This window comes from Pleurodeles waltl, chromosome 4_2 (genome assembly GCF_031143425.1).
Source record: "Pleurodeles waltl isolate 20211129_DDA chromosome 4_2, aPleWal1.hap1.20221129, whole genome shotgun sequence".
NCBI classification, from domain to species: Eukaryota; Metazoa; Chordata; class Amphibia; order Caudata; family Salamandridae; genus Pleurodeles; species Pleurodeles waltl.
Window position 1 is genome coordinate 191,126,467 of NC_090443.1, and position 17,838 is coordinate 191,144,304.

The following is a 17,838-nucleotide window of genomic DNA, read 5'->3' on the forward strand; positions in this document are numbered from 1 at the left end:
CTACAGCCGGCCCACACTCCATCGTGATCGGCCTGAATTTTTGACTGTCCCAATTCGGCGTGACCAGATTCCCCAGGTTGGTACTTTTGGCATCTAAGTGCTATTTTACAGTTTATTCTCTAAAAATGTAGAACTCAAGTTCTACTTATTGGATTATTCTCATTTTAGTCTTAATTTATTTGTCAGATTAAATTCCACTTTATTTTTTCTAAGCTGGTGTGGAATCCTTTTTGTGCGGTGTTTACACTGTTAAGCATGACTGCTCTGTGACAAGCACGCAGAGGGTGAGCACAGATTTAGTTGGGGGTCTGCTTGTGCCTTAGCCTGACAAGAATTGTGGTTGCTGCTTGACCAGGGCTCACACACCAGTCAATAACAACCCATTTTTTCACAGCACCCATGCAAGTTTTGGCCTGCAATCAATGGGCCATCACAACATATGAAAATTACATTGCCTTTTCAGTCTTTTTCTGTGAAACTTCACATAAGTGATGAATCAAGTTTCTAGAGAACACCTCTCACTATCATGTCAGACACCAGCTCTTCCATGTAGGACTATTGACATCCATGCATTTAACTCCAAAAATGCAAGTTATATTGTGCAATTCTTTGAACAAGGCAGCAATGCTGTAAGGTCAGATCAATGGCAGTTGTGCCGTACATCAGTGACAATTTTGTCTTTTTTTTAAACGTAACTGGGGACTGCAATAGAAAAGGTGCCTTCTTTTAATCACCTAGGTATTCCGCTGGACGCTAATGGGACATCGTACAGGTAAATTAACCAGAGATTGCAAAAGATGGGGGCAGCCTGTGAAATGATTTTCAGATTTGCTGAAAGGCCGGGTAACAAGCCGATCAAGGAGATGACCTAGAGTAAGTGCCTTGCAGTGAGCACATGTGGAGCTGGAGTTTGGGGGTCATACTAGTTTGGGGAAACTGCAGGTAGCCTAAAATAAATTCCTGTACAGGCTTCTAGCATTCCCCAAAAATACCTCAAGCCTTATATCGCACTTTGTTTTTTCTGGAGGACCAAGCTGGTATGGCCCCTCTATTATTATGACTGAAGATATGGAGTACACCAAGGGTTGTTTTTTCAAGGAAAGTGTTGGAGGACTGTCTAAAATTTAGATAACATGGTTGCTATCCCTAGGTTGGTATACATTGAAAATACCTTTCAGAGCCTCGGAGTAAGCCCCCTTTTTGAATCTCCTGAATGCATTGGCCCTCAAACTAAAAGATATGGTCAAAAAAAGATTAGAATCATACAGGCAGGAGATAAGATTTGAGAGATCACTTAATATGGGCTCTGTCATTAGTTACATGCTAATTTCTACTACATCGGGCATGGAAGCTTACTTAGACTTTGTGTTTTATGCCCAATCTTCTTGCACAAGCACTTTACCTCCTACAAAGATGAGATGGGATACCTGCCGAGTTTAGCCTCTCCTGAAGTTTGCTTTGCAGTACCGAACTATATTGTTGCTGCTATGAAGCTATGGAAATATTATACACTTTAATTGAAAACTGAGAAGACTTTTAGTACTTTGTTTTTTAGTTCATTGTTAAATGAAATGTAGCAATGGTGATGAAATGCTGTCTATGTGATGCTGTCATCCCCCAATCTACTGTAAATTTTACATTGTTTTGCACTTCATATCGTACTATTAGACTTCGTTGTTCATGCCCAATCTTCTTGCACAAGCACTTTTACCTCCTACAAAGGAGTGGAAGAAACACCTGCATAGTTTACCCTCTTTTAAAGTTTGCTTTGCTGTATTCGGCTATATTGTTGCTGTTATGAAGCTAAGGGAAAAATAATGCATTTTTATTGCAAACTGGGAAGACTTTTATTACTCTGTTTTTAATTAATTGTTAGATGAAATGTGTCACTCTATTTTAGTTTTTTCATGCCTTGCTTGAAAAAAATGACAATTCTTTTTATCCTGTGTGCTTTTATAGTCATATATATTTGACCGAATAAAGATACTTTGACTTAACCTACCTGAATGAATACATGACGTCTGTCTGAATGATCACTAATTTACTTTTTAACCACAAGCAAATGACCATGTACTATTTCTCAGTGCCTGGTTGTTATAATGTGATTAGAAGCTCTTTGCTGTAAGCAAATAGAACACCTGAGCACTGTCTAGCTAACCTCTTTCTCTGTTGTCTTTAGAAACATGGAAGACTTTGTAACATGGGTAGATTCATCGAAGATTAAAAAGCATGTCATGGAGTACAACGAAGAGGTAAAGACCAAAGGAATCTCATGCCAAATTAAGTATTTGCTTTTTAGGTGGTGCCCCTTTTCAATAGGTTCTCATTTGTCATTTTAAACAGTTTTTTAAAGTTGATTAGGTTTGTTAGAAGTGGGGTTTCTGTTATGAGTTAGGGCATGCACCTTAGCCAGGCAGAACCCACCACTCTAGTCAGAGCAAGTAAGTTACACACCAAGGTTAACCTGTGCTCACCACCTGGTAGATTGGCTCAGAGCAGGCAGGCTTATCAGAGGCAATGTGGAAAACTTTTGAGCAACACACTCACACCAATGACTCAATGAATACACCCTCAATGAATACACCACAAAAGATTCCACACATGATTATATAAAAAGACTATATATATATATATATATATAATGTTTAATGGCATGTGTAGCTGCAGATACACATGCTATGCATAGCTCGTCCGACATCTAGTGTTGGGCTTAGAGTGTTACAAGTTGTTTTTTATTTGAAGAAGTCTTTTCGGAGTCACGGGATCGAGTGACTCCTCTCCTCGATTACAGTGCGCATGGGCATAGACTCCATTGTTAGATTGTTTTCTTTCCGCTGTTTGGTTCGGACGTGTTTCCTCTCGATTTGAGATTTTGAATTGAAAACCTTACAAAAACTCATTTAATCTCGGTATTGTTTTGATCGCGTTCCATCTAGCCTCGAACCGATAGTACTGTCGGAATATAGATTTCGCCCTTTTGGGCGTGTGCACCCGACTCTGGCCTGTTCGGGCCTTCTGCGTGGAAGACTGATGGATTGGACTCCATTTCGATTCTGTCCTCTGTGCCACACAAAGTTTCCCTATACAGACCAACACCTGGTTTGTAATTTGTGTCTTTCTCCAGACCACCAAGAAGAGGACTGTGAGGCCTGTCAATCGTTTCGATCCAAGAATACCTTGTGAGATCGGAGAGCCCAAAGGTTAGAGATGGCATTGAAAAGTACACAGCATCTTGATGTCATGGAAGAAGAACAGGCACAGACAGTCTACATCCAAGACACTTACTCAAAGCAAGAATCGGGAGAAGATAGGCCTATCACTGCTGGCCAGCACGTGAGTACGTCTGCCCCTATGCCCTCATAAAAAAAGCACCAAAGACCTTGGGTACACCACTGCCGGAAGGCCATGGTTCGACCCAAAAAAAGACTGTCGTCGACCGACCTTCAGGTTCGGCCCTGAAAAGGGACGCTCCTCCGGCCACTTCGGAGTCAATTAAGTCGGTAAAAAGTTCTGCCTCGGACTCCAGTAAGTGTCCTCACTCCCCTGCTTCGGAGCCGAAACAGCCGACTTTATTTTCAGGACCGAAAAAGAGCCACACTTTGGAACCGAAGAAAGCCTCTTATACAGAGGAACAAGGACTTTCGAGCCGGCTCAAGCAAAGTTCGAAGCCGATGCAAGAATCTTACAGGCCTTCTGATGACACTGAGATTCAGCCTATACTAGAGGTTATGGATGAGAGACAATCCAGAATTCATATACACAAAGAGACTGGCAGAATTATTACTGCACATCCTTTGAAAACTAAAAGGAAGCTGGCTTTTCAAGAGGAATTAGACTCTGTTTAACCACCAGCAAAAAAGCAAAAGGAGAAACCAGCACCTGTCCCTACTTCTCCTCCTCATTCTCCACATCTTTCTTTTTCACCTCCACACAATAGTCCACCACCGTTGCCTTCACCAACACACTCACTGTACTCTCATGGAGATACAGTGGATCCTTAGGATCTATATGACCCGGATCCTATTCCAGATAATGATCCTGACCTATAGCCTTTCAAGCCTTCTCCACCAGAGGACACTACTGCATACACACATGTTGTTCCCAGGGCAGCTGCTTATCATGGGGTGCTTATGCATACTGAGCCCCTAGAGGAGGATTTCTTGTTCCACACTCTGTCTTCCACTCACTCTAGATATCAGTGCCTTCCTTTGTTGCCGGGAATGGTCAAACATGCAGACCAAATTTTTTGTGAGCCAGTCAAAGCTAGAGTTATTACTCCACGCATTGACAGAAAGTAGAAACCTGCTCCTATAGATCCAGACTACATCACACACCAAGTTCCTCTAGATTCAGTGGTGGTGAGTGCGGCTAGAAAAAGGGCTAATAGCCAATTCTCAGGTGATGCTCCTCCACCTGATAAGGAGAGTAGGAAGTTTGATGCTGCTTGCAAGAGAGTGGCCACGCAAGCAGCCAACCAATGGCGAATTGCGAATTCACAAGCACTTCTGGCCAGATATGATAGAGCCCACTGGGATGAGATGCAAGAACTCCTACAGCACCTTCCAAAAGAGCACAACAGATCGTAGAAGAGGAACAGGCCATAAGTAACAAACAGATAAGGTCAGCCCTCAATGCTGCTGATACAGCTGCAAGAAGTGTCAATACTGCCATCACCATAAGGAGGCATGCATGGCAAAGCTCTTCTGACTTTAAGCCAGAAATCTAACAGGCAGTACTCAACATGCTTTTTGATAAACACTTATTTGGCCCTGAGGTCGATAAAACTATAGAAAAGCTGAGGAAAGACTCAGACACTACCAAAGCAATGGGAGCACTATACACAACACCATATAGAGGCTCCTTTCGCAGACAACAATTTAGAGGAGGTTTCAAACCTCAATCCTCTGAAGCCTCTACCTCCTAGGCAAAGCAGGGACAACAGCAGCAACAATATCAGAGAGGAGGATTTAGAGGGTCTTATAGAGGCCAATACTTCAGAAAAAGAGGTCAATTTGAAACCTCAAAACAAGCCACTACACCATCCAAACAGTGACTTATCTCCCATCCCTCAACCCCACACATCACCTGTTGGGGGGAAGACTACAGCAATTCCACTCTCCTTGGCTAAATATCACCACAGATATAGGAAATTGGCTCTGTATATACTATTTCAAAGTAAGAAATGGAGTGCACAGAATCCAAGGGTTCCCCTTAGAGGTAAGATAGTGGCAAAAGTAGATCATTCTAATGCTCTATTTTGTGGTAGTGTGGTCGAGCAGTAGGCTTATCAGAGGGTAGTGTTAAACATTTGTTGTACACACACACAGGCAATAAAGGAGGAACACACACTCAGATTTACTCCAGGCCAATAGGTTTTTATATTGCAAAATATATTTTCTTAGTTTATTTTAAGAACCACAGGTTCAATATTTACAGTTAATACTTTAAATGTAAGGTACTTCACTTAGATACTTTAGGAGCTTTGAATGAAAGCAATATCGCATACGGTCTTTGTAAAAATGGCAATAAGCTATTCTCTCGTAGGGGATTTCCATGTATAGTCATAAGCACTGAATAGTTCCGCGCGCCTGCGGGGACCCCGGAGCACTGTTGTGTAGTATATTCTTAAGTGCAATCATCGGCTCCTTGACAAAAAAGGTCTGTGAAAAACACTTAAGAATAACAATGTGCAGCCTATGTGAACAGCTACACAGGCCAAATTGTTAGAAGAAAAAAACAGTTGTAGTGTAAATTTCACGTTTAAACCTCTATTTATTCTATAAATACATAAATAAATACATTCTCATATTTTATTTACACCTCTCATGAGAATAAAACAATGTAGGGCAGTGTAGCCCATAGGCTGCCATTATACAGAATGAAAATAGAGCTGTGCCTTTAAGAAAGTAAAGTCTTCCTGTTTCCCATCATGCACAGCAAAAGGCAGTTGCCTCAGTTCTTTTTTCCGGCTCCTGCTGACAGGACCCTGAAGCATTGAGCTCTACCTCACAAAAGCTTTTGTGACAGAAATTCATTGAAATATCTTCTGAATTTCATTTTCACTCGACGTTTTTACCTTTGAGTGATCATTTTCTACTGATTTCTGTTAAATTCTGACAGAATTTTGAGGTTTTTCTAGTTAGAAATGCCTTCACTTTTTGATAAATGTCCTTCTTGTGGAAGAAAGAAGGCTAAAACAGATCCACATAGGGTCTGTATAATTTGTCTTCCATCCAGCCACAAACCGGAGTCGTGTGACATTTGTAAAACCTTCTCTAGAAGAACCCTTCGTGATAGAGAGAAGATCCAACTTCAGGCGAGAGAGGACAGGAGAAAAAGTGGCCATTCCACTACAGAGCGAGGAGAAGGTCAGACTTCTACCAGGGCTCAACCTGTTTCCTCCATGACTCCTTCCAGACCTGCTGAAAAACGACATAGATCTCCGACGACGTCGAGAGCGTCGACGTCGAAGCAGGGAACGGCGCCAACATGTTCGCCGTCGAGGAGTGCTTCGCCGGCGAGAAAAAGACATCGTTCGCCGTCGACAGCTATTTCGCCGTCGAGGCGGCGAAGACACCCGACGTCGAGAGGATCTGGGTCGCCGTCGACACGGCGAACACAGTCAACGCCAAGGAGATCCGAGTCGGGCTCGCCGTCGACACGGCGAGGGAGATCGCCGTCGAGAGAGAGTGTTCGCCGTCGGAGGCGTTCACCGTCACTGCACCGACGTCGAGGTTCGTCGTCGAGAGGTTCTCAGCGGCGAGACGAGTCGACGTCTAGAGGCACTCGCCGTCACCGCAGTTCGAAGTCGAGGAGTGCTTCGACGTCGAGAAGACCATCTAAGAGGCCTAGAAGGGTTTATACAACCTCGGAATCCTCGGCCTCGCTTATCCTACTTCCAGCATCGCCACAGCTCTCGCAAAGGCAGTCGCCGTTACCACAGACGCCGGTAACACCTACGGCTCCTCTTCCAGCGCCTCCTCCAGAACCTGTTCCGAGGACTCCAACGCGATCTGCAGGGCGTTCTGGTTATTCCTCGAGGCGTACATCTACCTCTAGGCACCGTCGTCAGGAATCACATCATGGACATTCTTCATCGTCCACACGAGACTACTCTCCAACCTTATCGGACTCACCGTCCCCAATAGTGTCTCCCATAGATGATGTCAACACATTTCAGGAGGTCTTAGTAAGAGGGGAAACCAAGCTGAATATCCCGCTAGCAGCTCCGGCCCCATCGACATCAGTGATCTTTGAGACCTTGCATCAAAGGACATCTTCACGACCTTTACTTCCACTGGTTCGGGGTCTTATTGAGCCAGCAATGGACATTTTTCTCACGCCGGCTACAACAAAGTCTGCTCCTTCCAGACTCATTAAAAAGTACCGTCCACCAGAGCAAGATCCTCTATTCTTGAGGTCGGACCCAGTACCAGACTCGGTAGTTATAGTGGCAGCGAAGAAATCGCATTCGACGTCACCGTCTTCCTCTGCTCCCCCAGACAAAGAGAGCAGAAAGATCGATGCTGCAGGAAGAAAAGTATGCTCGACGGCATCCATCACCATGAAAGCAGCCAGTGCCACTGCTTTATTAGGGAGGTATGATCGATCCCTCTGGGACTCTATACTGCAGTTCGCGGAGCATCTCCCTAGGGACAAAAGGGAAGATTTCCTAGAGGTCGTGAGCGAGGGAGCTATGGTTTCTAACCAGATTATAAGTGCTGCGGCGGATTCTTCAACACTATCCGCACATAACTATGCTCATGGTATAGCGCTCAGGAGACATGCATGGCTGCGGCTTACATCGCTTAAACCCGAAGCACAGCAGAGGATACAGAACCTGCCTTTCTCAGGCTCCACTTTGTTCGGCTCTCATGCCGATGATGAGATGGCCAGAATGAAGTCGGAGCTGGATACCCTGAAAGCGGTAGGCATGGAGCGACCTAAAGAACAGCGAAAAGGATTCCGCCCATATCAAAGAAGACTGTTCACCCACAGGTATCAGGCTCCACATTGGACGTCTTCACGCCCTCAGCAACAGCAGCAGCATCAGAGGGGCTTCTCCAGAAGGTCGACAAGGGGTCGTTCAACACCTCAGACCCAGACACCTCGACAAGCTCCCACGTCTAAGCCCTGAATCTTTGCTTCCCCCTCCTCCGTTACCCACTCCGGTAGGGGGAAGTATCTCAAATCATCTGGACGAGTGGCAACGCATCACAACAGACGCCTGGGTATTGAATATTGTGAGACATGGTTACGCTCTCAGATTCACCAGTTCTCCACCATCTGTTCCACCCAAAACAGCCAACCACCATCTCGAAGCTCTGCAGTTAGAGGTCAATATCCTATTGCAGAAAAGAGCCATAGAACCCGTTCCCATCAGCCAACAAGGGAAGGGGATTTATTCGAGATATTTCCTTGTACCGAAAAAAGACAAACAAGAGTTTCGTCCCATCTTAGATCTGAGGACCGCAAACAAATGGATTCGCAAAGAAAAATTCAGGATGTTAGCATTACACCAAATTTACCCACATCTACGTCAGGGCGACTGGCTATGTGCGATAGATCTTTGCGACGCTTACTTTCATATCCCAGTAACCAAGAAACACCGAAAATTCCTAAGGTTCACCGTCGGAAAACGCCATTACCAATTTGCAGTTCTACCTTTCGGCCTAAAATCAGCGCCAAGAACTTTTTCCAAATGCATGGCGGTAGTAGCCGCCCACTTGAGGAAACAGCGAATATTCGTCTACCCCTATCTAGACGATTGGCTCATAAAGGCCTCCAGCTGTCTCGAGGCACAGCAGCATTTCGAATGGACTCTACAACTGCTACAAAAACTTGGTCTTCAAGTCAATCTTCTGAAATCTACAGCAACACCTGTTCAGAGGTTGCATTACTTAGGGGCCATTGTAGATACCAGGCTAGGAAAGGTGTTTCCTTCGGAGGAACGACGGTTATCGATTCTCCAAAAGTGCAAACAACTGCAGGAAAGACCTCAAGCCACTGCAAGAATAATAGCTTCTCTACTGGGCTCGATGGCGTCTTGTATCCATCTGGTTCCCAATGCTCGCCTCCATATGAGACCATTGCAGGAAAATCTAGAGGATCAGTGGTGTCAACTGAGGGACGATTGGGAGAACAAAGTCCTTCTTTCTCCTCACACCCTACAATCCCTGAAGTGGTGGTGTTTACCCAGCAATCTCTTGGTGGGGATTCCGTTCCAACAACGGCCTCCATCTCAAACCATCGTAACAGATGCGTCACTGCTCGGATGGGGGGCGCACATGGAACATCTTCGAGTCCAAGGCGAGTGGTCACAGAGAGAGACTCTCTATCACATCAACCTGCTGGAACTTCGCGCAGTCCACCTTGCGCTCAAAGCCTTCCTTCCCTCTCTGAGAACGGAAACTCTCCTTCTTCAGACAGACAACGTGGCCACTATGTACTACGTGAACAAACAAGGAGGCACCAGGTCCAGAATTTTATCCAGAGAGGCTCAGACAATCTGGCATTGGCTTCTAGCCAGGAACCTGTCGCTAGTGGCAACTCACCTGCCCGGCATCCAGAATGTTCAAGCGGATGCCCTCAGTCGGGTAATGAACGAGAACCACGAATGGGTACTACACGACGACGTCGTTCATTCCATTTTCGCACTCTGGGGTACCCCCTCTACAGACCTATTCGCAACCCCAGAAAACAAAAAATGCCAAAACTTCGCCTCCAGATATTACCATCCAGGGACACTGGGGAATGCCCTGTGGATAAGCTGGTCAGGAGCATTTCTTTACGCCTTTCCACCGCTTCCCCTGATTCCGGCGGTCCTCCAGAAGCTGTCCAATGCTCAGACCAAAATGATCCTAATTGCTCCGGAGTGGCCACGCCAGTGGTGGTTCCCAGACCTTCTTCACCGGTCACTCAAACCACACATCAGGCTACCATATCGTCCGGACCTTCTCACGAAGTTCAGAGGGCAGATATCTCATCCCAACCCCTCATCGTTGAGTTTGGCAGCATGGCTCCTGAGCTAGTGCAATATGGACACTTGAACCTACCTCAGGACTGTATGGAAATTCTGAAGGAAGCAAAACGCCCTTCCACACGATCAGCCTATGCAAGCAAGTGGAAGAGATTCTGCATTTGGTGTTTACACAACAACATTGACCCGGTTTCCTGTGGAGAACAATCTATCCTGCCATACTTGTTAAGTTTGGCAAAATCGGGCTTACAACTGTCGTCAATAAAAGTTCACTTGGCGGCGATAACGGCATACAGAAAGTCCTTCACAAACGTCCTTTTTTCGGATTCCGATTATTAAGGATTTCCTAGAAGGTTTAAAGAAGGTTTTTCCTCCCATTAGAAAGCCTTCTCCTCCATGGGAACTGAACGTTGTCTTATCACGTCTGATGCTGACGCCATTCGAGCCGATACACAAGGCATTGCTGCAGCATCTCACATGGAAAGCTGCTTTTCTGGTGGCAATCACGTCAGCGCGTAGGGTCAGCGAAATCCAGGCCCTTTGCGCTCAGGAACCTTACACGGTTTTTCATTCTGCAAAAGTGGTAATGAGAACTCATCCAAAATTTCTACCTAAGGTAGTCTCCGACTTCCATGTGAACCAAACAATTTCATTACCGACTTTCTTTCAGAATCCAGCTACTCCTGCTGAGAGAACTCTGCACTCTCTGGATGTAAAGAGAGTATTGAAATTTTACTTGGACAGGACAAAAAGCTTACGAAAATCACAACAGCTTTTTATTAACTATGGCCCAATCAGAACAGGTTTGGGCACATCTAAACAATCTTTATCCAGGTGGATTGTTTCATGTATAATGTTATGTTATCAGTTAGCAAACAAATCCCTTGGTGGTAGGCCAAAAGCCCACTCTACCAGAGGGAAAGCAGCTACTGTAGCCTTGATGAGAAATGTCCCTTTGGCAGAAATATGCAAGGCTGCCACTTGGAGGTCGGTCCATACCTTTACTAAGCATTACTGCCTTGATACAGACGCTAGGGCAGATGCTCAGGTTGGACAGGCTTTGCTCAAGAATTTGTTTGCATGATTCATGTTTTTCTCAGTATTCTTATATCTACTTCACCGCGGTTATGGGGATGGGCTTGCTACTCTATTCAGTGCTTATGACTATACATGGAAATCCCCTACGAGAGAAGGAATGGTTTCTTACCTGTAACTCCAGTTCTCTCGTAGGGGTATTTCCATGATAGTCATAAGCAACCCTCCCTCCTCCCCGGTGGAGTTGACATAGAATATGAATATTATGGAGGTTGGTACTCCAACAAATGTTTTGTTTTTTCTTCATGTCAGGTTAATAGCCTCCAAAAAAGAACTGAGGCAACTGCCTTTTGCTGTGCATGATGGGAAACAGGAAGACTTTACTTTCTTAAAGGCACAGCTCTATTTTCATTCTGTATAATGGCAGCCTATGGGCTACACTGCCCTACATTGTTTTATTCTCATGAGAGGTGTAAATAAAATATGAGAATGTATTTATTTATGTATTTATAGAATAAATAGAGGTTTAAACGTGAAATTTACACTACAACTGTTTTTTTCTTCTAACAATTTGGCCTGTGTAGCTGTTCACATAGGCTGCACATTGTTATTCTTAAGTGTTTTTCACAGACCTTTTTTGTCAAGGAGCTGATGATTGCACTTAAGAATATACTACACAACAGTGCTCCGGGGTCCTCGCAGGCGCGCGGAACTATTCAGTGCTTAGGACTATCATGGAAATACCCCTACGAGAGAACTGGAGTTACAGGTAAGAAACCATTCCTTTTCAAAGTGGGCACAGTGCAAAAATCAACAGTTCCTGGGGGAGGTAAGTAAAGGTTAGTTTTGGAGATAAGTAAAACGCTTAAAATACTGGATTTAGGGGTGTGTTTGGCTCTGGGAGGGCAGTAGCCAATGGCTACTGTCCTTGAGGGTGGCTACACCCTCTTTGTGCCTCCTCCCTGTGGGGAGGGGGGCACATCCCTAATCCTATTGGGGGAATCCTCCAAACTCAAGATGGAGGATTTCTCAAGGCAGGGGTCACCTCGGCTCAGGACACCTTAGGGGCTGTCCTGACTGGTGGGTGACTCCTCCTTGTTTTTCTCATTATCTCCTCCAGCCTTGCCAGCAAAAGTGGGGGCAGTGGCCGGAGGGGCGGGCATCTACACTGGGATGCCCTGGGGCGCTGTAGCAAAAGGGGTGAGCCTTTGAGGCTCACCGCCAGGTGTTACAGTTCCTGCAGGGGGAGGTGAGAAGCACCTCCACCCAGTACAGGCTTTGTTCATGGCTACAGAGTGACAAAGGCACTCTCCCCATGTGGCCAGCAACATGTCTGGTGTGTGGCAGGATGGCAGAAACTGGTCAGCCTACGCTAGAAGTCAGGTAGGTATTAAGGGGGGCATCTCTAAGATGCCCTCTGGGTGTATTTTACAATAAATTGCACACTGGCATCAGTGTGCGTTTATTGTGCTGAGAAGTTTGATACCAAACTTCCCAGTTTTCAGTGTAGCCATTATGGAACTGTGGAGTTCGTGTTTGGCAACTCCAAGACCATATACTCTTATGGCTACCGTGCACTTAGAATGCCTAAGGTTTTTCTTAGGCACTGTAGGGGCATAGTGCTCATGCACATATGCCCTCACCTGTGGTATAGTGCACCCTGCCTTAGGGCTGTAAGGCCTGCTAGAGGGGTGACTTACCTATGCCACAGGCAGTGGGTTAAGGGCATGGCACTCTGAGGGGAGTGCCATGTCGACTTAGTCATTTTCTCCCCACCAGCACACACAAGCTGTGAGGCAGTATGCATGTGCTGAGTGAGGAGTCCCTAGGGTGGCATAAGACATGCTGCAGTCCTTAGAGACCTTCCCTGGCATCAGGGCCCTTGGTACCAGGGGTACCAGTTACAAGGGACTGACCTGAGTGCCAGGGTTGTGCCAATTGTGGAGAAAAAGGAACAGTTTAGGGAAAGAGCACTGGTGCTGGGGCCTGGTTAGCAGGGTTCCAGCACACTTTCAAATCATAACTTAGCATCAGTAAAGCAAAAAGTTAGGGGGTAACCATGCCAAGGAGGCATTTCCTTACAACAGACAATTGGGTACTGTCAATTATCTGCAATGGCTATTGCCTAGAATTGAGCTCCACCCCTCCAAACATCCCACTACGTTACTACACATTGTCCCCAGAACACAACGTTCTGTTGCAACAGGATGTACAATCCCTTTTACTAAAACAAGCAATAGAATTGGTCCCACTTTCTCAACAAGGAACAGGGGTATACTCACTATACTTCCTCATTCCCCAAAAAGTTGGCACTCTAAGGCCCATCTTAGACCTCAGGTCTCTCAACCTATACATCCTGTCAGAACGCTTTCACATGGTAACTCTACAGGATGTCATTGCACTACTACAAAAACAGGATTACATGACTGCTTTAGACCTCAAAGATGTGTTTTTCCATATACCCATCCATCCAGCTCACAGAAAATACCTCAGGTTCGTCATAGCAGGAAAACATTATCAGTTCAAAGTTCTGCTGTTCAGCATAACAACTCTAAGAGTGTTCACTAAATGTGTAGCAGAAGTAGCAGCCTACTTAAGAAGACAACACATTCATGTCTTTCCAGATCTAGACGATTGGCTAATAAAAGCAAGCAATTTTATACAATGCAAACAACAAACTCAGTACATAATAGAAACCCTACATACACTAGATTTCACTTTAAATTACCAGAAATCGCACCTTCAACCAGCACAGGAGCAACCTTACCTAGGTGCTATTTTAAATGCACAAAAAGCCCTAGCATATCCAAAACACAAAGGATACAAGCTTTCCAAGATCTCATCATACCACACATACAGCCAAATCAACAATATACTGTAAGATTTATCATGAAGATTCTAGGAATGATGGCATCTTGCATAGCGATAGTTCCTCATGCAAGAATCAACATGAGGCCTTTAGAACAATGGTCTCAGGCACATGGTCAACTGCAAGATCTAGTGTTGATGGACTGCCAAACGCACACGTCCCTTCAATGGTGGAATCTCCGCAATCTAATGAAGGGGCGGTCATTTGAAGACCCTGTGCCTCAGACCACAATAACAGACGCATCAATGATAGGTTTGGGAGCTCATCTCAACAGCCATACCATTCAAGGGGAATGGGATAAACAGAAAGAATTTCACATAAACCATTTAAAATTATTAGCTGTGTTTCTTGCCCTAAAAAGCATCTCAACCCCTTATCAATCACAAGATTGTCCCGATAAAAACAGACAACATGACAACCATGTATTACCTCAAAAAACAAGGCGGGACACATTCATCTCAACTGTCCCTGCTAGCCCAGACAATATGGAAATGGGCAATTTGCAAATCACATTCATCTGTTAGCAGAATACATTCCAGGAATACACAATCAGCTGGCGGATCTCCTAAGCAGGAATCACCAACAAACACACAAATGGGAGATCCACTCCAGAAATAGACCTATTCGCCACAAGCGAAAACACAAAATGTCAAAGCTTAGCATCCTGACACCCACATCCCCTATCCAAAGGCAATGTTCTATGGATCAATTGGTTAGGGATATTTGCTTACGCTTTTCCCTCTCTCCCACTCCTTCCCTTTCTGGTCAACAAACTACGTCAGACATCCCTGACCATGATACTCATAGCCCCAACATGGGCATGTCTACATTGGTACACAACACTCTTAGACTTGTTTGTAGTAACTCATGCCAAACTCCAAACAGACCATATTTGTTAACACAAAACAAAGGTCAAATCCAGCACCCAAACCCCAGTGCTCTCAATTTAGCGATTTGACTCCTGAAGTCATAGAATTTGTATACGTAAAACTTCCATCAGAATGTATGGAAGTGCTCAAGCAGGCACATAAACTTACTACTAGACATTGTTATGCTAACAAATGGAAAAGATTTGTTTACTACTGTCAATCTAAAAACACTGATCCACTTACAGCATCAATACAAAATATTGTATGCTACCTATTCATTTGCAAAAATCAAATTTGGCTTTCTCATCCATCAAAATTCACCTTATTGCAATATCTACATACTTAGAAACTCAAGTCATACTGTATTTCAACCATTGGTCATAAAAGTTACACATAGAATTAAAAAAGTGCATTCATTGTCATTGTGCTCTCACAGTGACTTATGATAAGATTTAGAGTAAAAATAACTTTTCTAAAACCTTCAGATACTAGCAGTAAAAAACAATCATAGGCAATAGCCTGCTGTAATTCTAGACAAATAATCAATATTTTAAGTAAATATTGGTATTGGTCTATTCTAGACAAATATTAAATATTTTAAATAAATATTGGTATTGGTCTAGTCTAGACAAATACGCAATATTTTAAATAAATATTGGTATTTGGTTAAAAGGGATAAAGACATAGGTTCACATCTAGGGGTTCGACCAAATGTAACCTATGGAAAAGTACCATCTATAAAAGATTTCTTGGTGAAGAGCTACTTTGAATCTGCAAATACATAGAATTGGCTGACAGACTCCAGTAAAGGTTTTATTTGCTGTAATTAAATGCAAAGCATGCAGGATTGGTTGCAACAAAAATACAATTGTAGACTTTCGGGGTAGAGTGATTACCATTGTGGAAAGAATAACATGTGAGACTACTTTTGTAGTATATATAATTGAATGCCTGTGTGGGCTAAAATATGTAGGGAGTACCATCTGTCCCCTAAAAAAACTATTATTGGAACACATTAGGGCAGTACAGAATGGTGACATGAATTATGCTTTGACGAAACATCTGAAGAACCACAATGGATCTGACTGGCTACATATGAAATATTATGGGGTTGCAACAATCAAAAAACATGAGAGGGGGAGACGGAGTCCAACAACTAAGACGTCTAGAATAGAGATATATTATTAGATTAAAAACTAAGACCCCATTTGGGATTTACGGTGATGAGGAGTTGTATTGCTATTTGTAGATAAAGGTATGGGCAATGAAGAATAATAACTACTGTGAAAGATATGGAGATACGTTGAGACTTACTAATGAGAATGGGTACTAGACCCCTGAAAATACTGTCTCGTGGAATGATTATTGAGGAAAAAGGTCGCAGCAGTCCCAAAATGATGTAAATGCAAAAGAAAAATTGAAAAATAATACATAGTAATTGTCAGACAAAACTGTGAAATGTGTACATAAATTAGGTGTAAATAGGTATAAAATGTTTTGTATTAGGGTGTATATAGGAATCACTTAGTGGTGTTTGATATGGGCTTGAGAAAAATTGATACTACATGTCCCAGAATGCCACATAATGGTATATGGGGAAAAAAGTATAAATTGTAAGAAATGGATCACTGTACCGTGATCAAGACCTTGTGGTGTTGAAACACGTTGGTGTGGGTTGTATTCGAGTCATTTTGCAATTAAGATTAGATTTTCCAAACATCCTGCGTGTGCTGCGTATGGCTGAGAGTCATTTTGTTGGAGAATAATATTCAGGGAATTGGTCCTTCCTTGATGCTGGCACCGGCAACAGAGCACGCCTGGTGGGGACCATTGGTATCCTCCATCAACAGGTCCACCATGTGGCGCATATATGTACTGGTGCATACTTGAGGAAAAGACCATTCCTCCACAATCTCCAGCCCAAGCAATTGTCAAACAATTGGTTTGTTGCACTCCAGGAGAGTTTATTAATTTATCCAAGGAATGTGAAACAACACCACCAACGCGTTTCAACCTCTCGGTCTTGTTCACAGTTTGTAATAAAATAAAATAAAAAAAATCCCTTCCCATGAGTCTCTGTTTATACTTTAGTTACGTATTACCACCAAAGTGCATTATGGAACGTGGTCTTTCTAAAAGCTAAAAATCTAATAATCACCAAAATATATCTACAAACTCAAACGATCATTATAGATCACCCAATTTGGCTTAATATTAGTACAAAGTGTCAAAAGACCTTAATAATATGACTAATTATCATATCTACAAAAGTATACAGTGCAAATGCTTTAAATTATAACTAAAGTCTCGGTGGCAATACCTCATAAGTATAAGGGGTATTGTGTCATGCTTATATATACTACAGTCCATGTGAAGAAATTGTTATTATGGTGGAATGGAGCTTATTTTCCTGATGTTTTATATATCTAGTGCATATACTCAGTATAGTCCCCAGATACAATCCAGATTCTAACACATATACCTTTCTACCTATATATGCGTAAAGGCACATGTAAATATGATACTTTCAGTGCCTTATACTTGTATCCTCCATCTCTGTACTTTTGACATTATTATACATTCTATTCTCCATTGACGTGCTTAAAGCCAATTGCAACCTATTTCTCATAATGTTAACACACTCTGTCTATGCCCTTTGCACACTTCTCCAGTTTGCAGTCAGAGTTCATATCGCAGCATCAGTCAATCTGATGACTTTTACTCATAAATGATAATGAAGTCCTTTGTCACCATTGAGGCCTCTTGGGGCCTTTGTTTTAAGCTGTATAACTAATCTTGATTCTAAGCGTCTCAGCCTGAGCTCTCGGTTCCCTCCTCTATCATTGTTCTCAACAGTCGCAATACCGAAGAATTTCATGTTTGTCCAATTTTTATCTTTATGCGTACATTGATGTTTTGCCATAGCATAGTTTACATCTTTGTTCTGCACTGCTCTAATGTGTTCTAATATCTGTTTTTTTTTAAAGGACATATTGTACTTCTCACGTAGCGTAACCCACAGTCACACTCAATAATATATACTACGTGGGTAGTATTACATGTAATTCTCTTCGTGATTCTTATTG

The 17,838-nt window shown here is 43.4% G+C and overlaps 1 protein-coding gene across 2 annotated transcripts in view; it reads left to right on the top strand.

Annotated features, from left to right (window-relative positions):
* IMP3 (IMP U3 small nucleolar ribonucleoprotein 3) overlaps positions 1–17,838 on the top strand; it is a 279,600-nt gene that overhangs the window by 162,130 nt on the left and 99,632 nt on the right. For both annotated transcript variants that reach the window (XM_069231072.1, XM_069231073.1), the window contains exon 6: positions 2,180–2,252. In XM_069231072.1, coding sequence (XP_069087173.1) covers positions 2,180–2,252 — 73 coding nt within the window. The remainder of the gene's footprint in view (positions 1–2,179; positions 2,253–17,838) is intronic.